Source organism: Chenopodium album, chromosome 3, assembly GCF_948465745.1.
Source record: "Chenopodium album chromosome 3, dcCheAlbu1.1, whole genome shotgun sequence".
Taxonomy (NCBI): Eukaryota; Viridiplantae; Streptophyta; class Magnoliopsida; order Caryophyllales; family Amaranthaceae; genus Chenopodium; species Chenopodium album.
The window spans coordinates 940,108-945,639 of NC_137836.1; the positions used below are offsets into that span (position 1 = coordinate 940,108).

At 37.3% G+C, this 5,532-nt stretch overlaps 1 protein-coding gene across 1 annotated transcript; it reads right to left on the reverse strand.

Moving 5' to 3' along the window:
• Positions 1-1,753: 1,753 nt before the first annotated feature.
• LOC145621736 (uncharacterized) lies at positions 1,754-5,252 on the reverse strand. The gene is made up of 5 exons (XM_081676360.1): positions 4,826-5,252; positions 3,725-4,311; positions 3,407-3,586; positions 2,768-2,975; positions 1,754-2,466 (listed from the first exon to the last, which is right to left on the reverse strand). Exons 1-5 carry the CDS (start codon positions 5,250-5,252, stop codon positions 1,754-1,756), a joined length of 2,115 nt encoding a protein of 704 aa, XP_081532486.1.
• Between the last annotated feature and the right edge of the window lie 280 nt (positions 5,253-5,532).

Here is a 5,532-nt window from a genome sequence, read left to right on the forward strand (position 1 = left end):
GGTCAACTCAGAAATTCCAGAACAGCTCACGGATGAATGCGAGTTAGTGGTGGAACCAGAGACAATCTTGGATGTCAGGGCAGCAAACGCCGACTTGAGAAAAGACTGGGAGGTCTTGGTGAAGTGGAAAGGATTGCCGGAGTTCGAGGCAACTTGGGAAGAGGGCGAAGTCATGCATCAACGTTTTCCTGACTTCCACCTTGAGGACAAGGTGAGTCTTTTGGGGCGGGGTATTGTCACGGATTCAAGCAATTCAAGTCTCAAGGCGGGTCAACTTCCGATTAAGGTCTATACAAGGAGAAGGAAAGTCAATGAAGAGCATCCTAGGGCGGCAGCAGGGGAAGACATTCCATGCTTTGACAACTCCAAATGAGAAGATGACAAAAGTAATTAAAGATCAGGGAAGGAAAGGAAGGCAACTAGTTTCCTTGTGCTTTATTTATGTTTTTCTTTATTTAGCTTAAGTAATCACATGTATCCCTAAGGTTAACTTGACCCTCTTAGTTAAATAGAAGGAGAGTAGTAAGAGAAGATCATCCAGAAATTCAAGTAAGAACATTGAAGAGAGTTGTAGCCTCAAGCTACCAAGGAGAGTGATAGCCTCAAGTTATCAATTGTATCCCCTTTACTTTCGCAATTCAATCAAATTAAGCCGTCCTTCTCATTTAATTGTTGCAAGCTACTAGCAGTATCTGTTGGTGGAAGTCAGTACATTACAACTCTTTGCATTTGGTATTCCTATATGTATCTCCTTTAAGAAAGTTCTTTGATATCATGCTATGTGGACTGTGATGGGTATTTCTTGGTGGAAGTTGCATTGGTGTTGATTTATTACTGAAAGAGTTACATATCTGATATCTCTCATTTTCCGTTCTCTTTTCCCTACTAGTATTATACCTTTTTGCGGAAAACTTTGCACTAGTTGCAGTTCTATGATGTTACAAGAAAGAGTAGCTTTCTTCTAGATTCTTTTGTGTGATTTAAATGTATCGGCTTAGCAAATCTCAAAACCGCAAACAATGGCATTTATCAACTTGTGAAGTCTATACTGCTTTTGTTCTCTTGCTAGTGGCAGCACCTTTGACTTCCTGTCAATATTATAACTCTGAAGTAGCTGAATGTATTAGTTTTAAGAAATGGAAAACATGGCAGGCTGCACTGCAGTATGTGTCTTCTTGTACATAATGATGTTGTGACCAACTCTGTTTTATCTTGGAGTTTTTGGTAGCAGTAGCTTAGTCTTTACATGTGGTGACTTGTGAGATGTAAACCTGTAGTGGTGCGGATTTTGTAGGATTTAATACATGTCATATTGTTCATATTTGCTTATGTCCAAACCTATACAAAAATACCGCGAATATGTTTTTAGCTTAAGAAGTCTTCTGTCCAGCACCCTTATATGCAAACAGCCCATCAGATTGTTCAATCAATTGCTTGGTCTATCAGATTATTAGTTCAAGTACACATTTTACTATCCTTTTAGTCCAATTACATTGTATCTTATTCTCCATAGAAGCACCTCTATACATAAAATGTTTCCAATAGAAATGATATTCAAATTTTAGGGAAACATTATACTTCATACTTATAATTAACAGCAAAGAAAAGAAACAAATCAAATTACTACCAAAGAAATGAAAGGGAATGAGCTCCATCCATTACTTAGTATTCGAATTCAAACAAACCAAATGAAAAGGAAGACAATAAATTAAAACATCAATCACAAAGGGAAGGGAAGTGAATTAAGTCATCATCAACAACCATGTTTATCTTGCAAGAGAAGGTGACCAGTCATGTGAAAGCTTTCAGCTTCGCTTTGATGCACAAACGGACATTTCGGTGAATACATCTTGACATCATTGCCAGCAATATTAACCTTCCATTTCTTATGCAAATCCTTAGTAGAAGCCATAGTCCAAGTAGCCGTAGCATTCTCGTATCTACTATGCGTCACACGAGTGAACCTCTTCACATTACTATTCTTATATATGTCATCTGGGTCAATATCGATGATAAATATATCTCCATAAGGCCTCACCGAGTGCACGAACAGAGGCATTGACACCGGCTCACACGAAACTCCAGCAAGATCCGCGGTTAGTACAAGGTGCTTACCATCCGGACTGAAGCACGGATGGTTCACATGTCCTGCAAACATTCCTCCTATTCTCGAGTATCCGCTGTCTATCACTTTGACCACCACATTTTTATCATCTACCTTTACTAGGTACACTGCAAAGTATCCTCCATCAGGTGGTAGGTCTTCACGTTTTTTCGAGGTGGGATAGGAACGATTAGAAGAGAACACTATCCAGTCTTGCCTAGGAGACCATTGGCAATGTGTGTCGGTCCAATTTCCTTCTGTTAGTCTTGTAATTTTTCCTTTCTCTCCTAAATCTGCCCTCTCCATGATGTATAGATTCTTGTGTCCATTCTCCTTTGTTGATCGATAAACTAACTTCGTTCCTGCATTAGAAACCAAGTTCAAGAATTCAAGTTACTTTCAAGCCATAAAAAGGCAAAATGATACAGATGAGATTTGATTACAGGTCTTGATATATAATATACATGTACCATTGTATGTACCAATACTTTATCCAACTAATCTAGCTGACGTGCTCAATTTAATTATCATACTTCATAGAGTTGATTGTAACTTTTGTGAGCATTTTCCATAGTAAAATTACTTGTTATTTTTTTGTATATATTAAAATTAAATCAACGTGGGAGGTTTTAATAAAAGGAGAAGAGATATAGTAATTATTACCGTCCGGGTTACTAGAAGGAAAAGCACTATTATAACCTTCAAGTGTTAGCTCTATAGAATTTCTCTTAGCAGGTGTGGAAACATCATTAATCGCCACTATTTGAACTGTATCCTTTGGGTCTGCTTTGAAAGCAGGTCCGACTGAAACATAAAGTACGTCTTTTCTGCGATTCCACACCGGAGAAAATACGCTATTTGGCTTGTCCTTCTGCATTAAACACCAAATTTAAACATGTAAATAACCTATGATATAGATTAAACCATGTACTACGTAGTATTATACTACGGAGTAGTATAATGTATGTTAGGAAATCTGCTATGTAAACCATAATTTAATTAATTAGGAAATGTGACAACTCTGTGAGAACGTCTATTTAAAAACATAACGTGTTATGAAAAAAGAGGTTTGGCCAATTAGGTGCGAAGCAGCAAATTTAGTAATATCCGTATGACTATATATATGGAAAATGTTATACATAGCCCTTAGGGCTACATATAAGCATTAAATTTATATTTAAAAATCGTAAAAAGTTAAGAAATCATCAAAATATAAACACTAATAACACTGATTTACGCGTGTTTTTGTCATAAATTTCTAATTTTATACAATTTTCAAGAGTATATTTAATACACGTTTACCTTGTAAACCATATGCAAACTGGTGTCATCGGCTACCCAAACAGCCTTGAACTCATTGTCTACAAATGCAAGCTTCTTGCCACATTCTGAAATCGATGGAAATACTCCGGACACCCTGAATACTCCTAGATCTGGATCCGGAGATTGTAGCTTGTAGAAATCTTTCTCAACTGTGTTATACTGCATGATTAACAAGCCAATTTTCATGCACTAGTAATTAAAATGTAGATACAATAACGACAACAACAAAGCCTTAGTCCCAAAATAATGAACAACACAACAAAGCCGGCCTCAAAGAGTAAAGTTGGTGGTACATACCGAGTTCACTTTTTCAGTATGGCAACGATGGTAACCGATACGCTTTCCACCGTTATAATAATCATCTATCACAAAAGGATTAAAATGATCAGCCTTAGGTTTGGTCTTTTGAGTAATTTCTACAGAAGCATAATTTGGTCTGTTTGTATCAAAAATCTCAATGTGCCTGTATTGATCTACTCCTCTTTCATCCGTCTTATCGATTTTGAATCTGGTACGAAGAGTGGCAACTGCTACTCTAGTCTCATCGATAGCTGCAGGAGTCATGGCACTAATTTCTTCTGGTGTGACACGAGTCACGGTCGTCGGACCCTCATGAAGGTGTACTCGGAACACCCCCCAACGTTTTTCGATTTTTACCTTCTCAACGTTACGGTGAAAAAAAAGGACATTGTTACTTCCCCAAGTTGGCCAACCTCCGTCTATGACGACAAACTCACGATTTAAGGGGTCCTCTACATCCATAACACATATGCTAGTTCTCAAATCTTCGACCTCGCCATCCCAACCTGCAGCCTTTATTTGTAATGTTGCAACTGCTATCTTCTTTCCATCAGGTGAAACTGAGGGACTCATATCTGCTTGCCCTGTTTTTAAGTAAAGATAACTCTTAATTTACATGTTTAGTTGACACTTTCAATTTAAAATGGAAATATTTTTTTTTGTTTTTTTTTTTTGAAAAAACACCTTATAAAAATTTCTTGGTGATTGTAGCAAACCTAAAACACTTTGTTTCATGACATTGACCTTAACCCTTCCCCCTGTTTCCCTTTTTTTACGGTACTTAAAAAAACAATATTAAGTGTACTGTGTTTTCATAAGAAAAATTTTACATATGCTTTTACAAGAAGATCTAGTTTTTAGCTGTGGTTTTCCAACAAACCTCACTTATATAGTTTATTTATCCACATCGATCACACATTCACACTTTTGACTCTATCTACGATTACAATAAGCTTAAAAGTTAAAACTAATTAGCCTTTTTAACATATATATATATTAGCCTTTGTGATTTATAGTGATCTCAGCTGTTTCATTATTAATAATTGACACACTTTAACTTTTATCTTAAAAAATGAATAGAATAAAAACATTACAAACCTTGTAGGGTGAGGCGATCAGTCTTTCCCGTCCTAAGATGGGTTTTATACACGGCAGTCCAAGGCTGATGAGGCTCAGGATTAGGCTCCATAGTCGAGACATATATAAGGTAGTCGCCAGCAATGCAACCACTATCTTCCATGCGAACACCCTTAAAGGTGTCATAAACTTGAGCAAAATTGAACACTTGTACTTTGGGATCTTTGTCTCTAAACCGTAGAGCTATGTGAAGGGTTTCGAGGTTTCCTGTTCGTTCGGACACAAAAATCATGCCCGATAGTCGTCCCGAATCTACATCATGCTCTGTGCCCACGCCGCGCAAGAGTGGACGTTGAAGAATAGTCTTGAGAGCGGCAGGTAGAATAACTTGGCCGTTGTAGTTGTAGCATTTTCCATCGGTCATGAGCTCTTCATCTTTGGGTGACATGGGCGGATATTTAGCCGAGTAGATGTCTAATGGCACCGGTGGACGATAGGTTGCGAAGAACGCTAGGCTACCTTTCTTCTCTTCCACTATTACTTCAATTTTTTCTGCTTCCTTCTCTTCTTTGTTATTTTCTTTCTTTTCTTCAACTTTTGCTTCTTTCTTCTCTTTTGTAGCATTTCTTCTTGTCCTTCTTTCCACCTTATATCCCTAAATTTTACATCAAATGAAATTCTCAAAGTTATATATAGGAAAGATTTATATTCCGTATCATCTTCAATTA

What these genes read in the sequence shown, in the direction of transcription:
- LOC145621736 (XM_081676360.1), bottom strand. Translation starts at nt 5,252, where the DNA reads ATGTCACCCAAAGATGAAGAGCTCATGACCGATGGAAAATGCTACAAC. An exon ending in GTTTGCATATGGTTTACAAG is followed by an intron (nt 2,976 to 3,406) that starts GTAAACGTGTAT and finishes TGTTTAATGCAG; the next exon opens with AAGGACAAGCCAAATAGCGT. An exon ending in TCCTTCTAGTAACCCGGACG is followed by an intron (nt 2,467 to 2,767) that starts GTAATAATTACT and finishes TTTCTAATGCAG; the next exon opens with GAACGAAGTTAGTTTATCGA.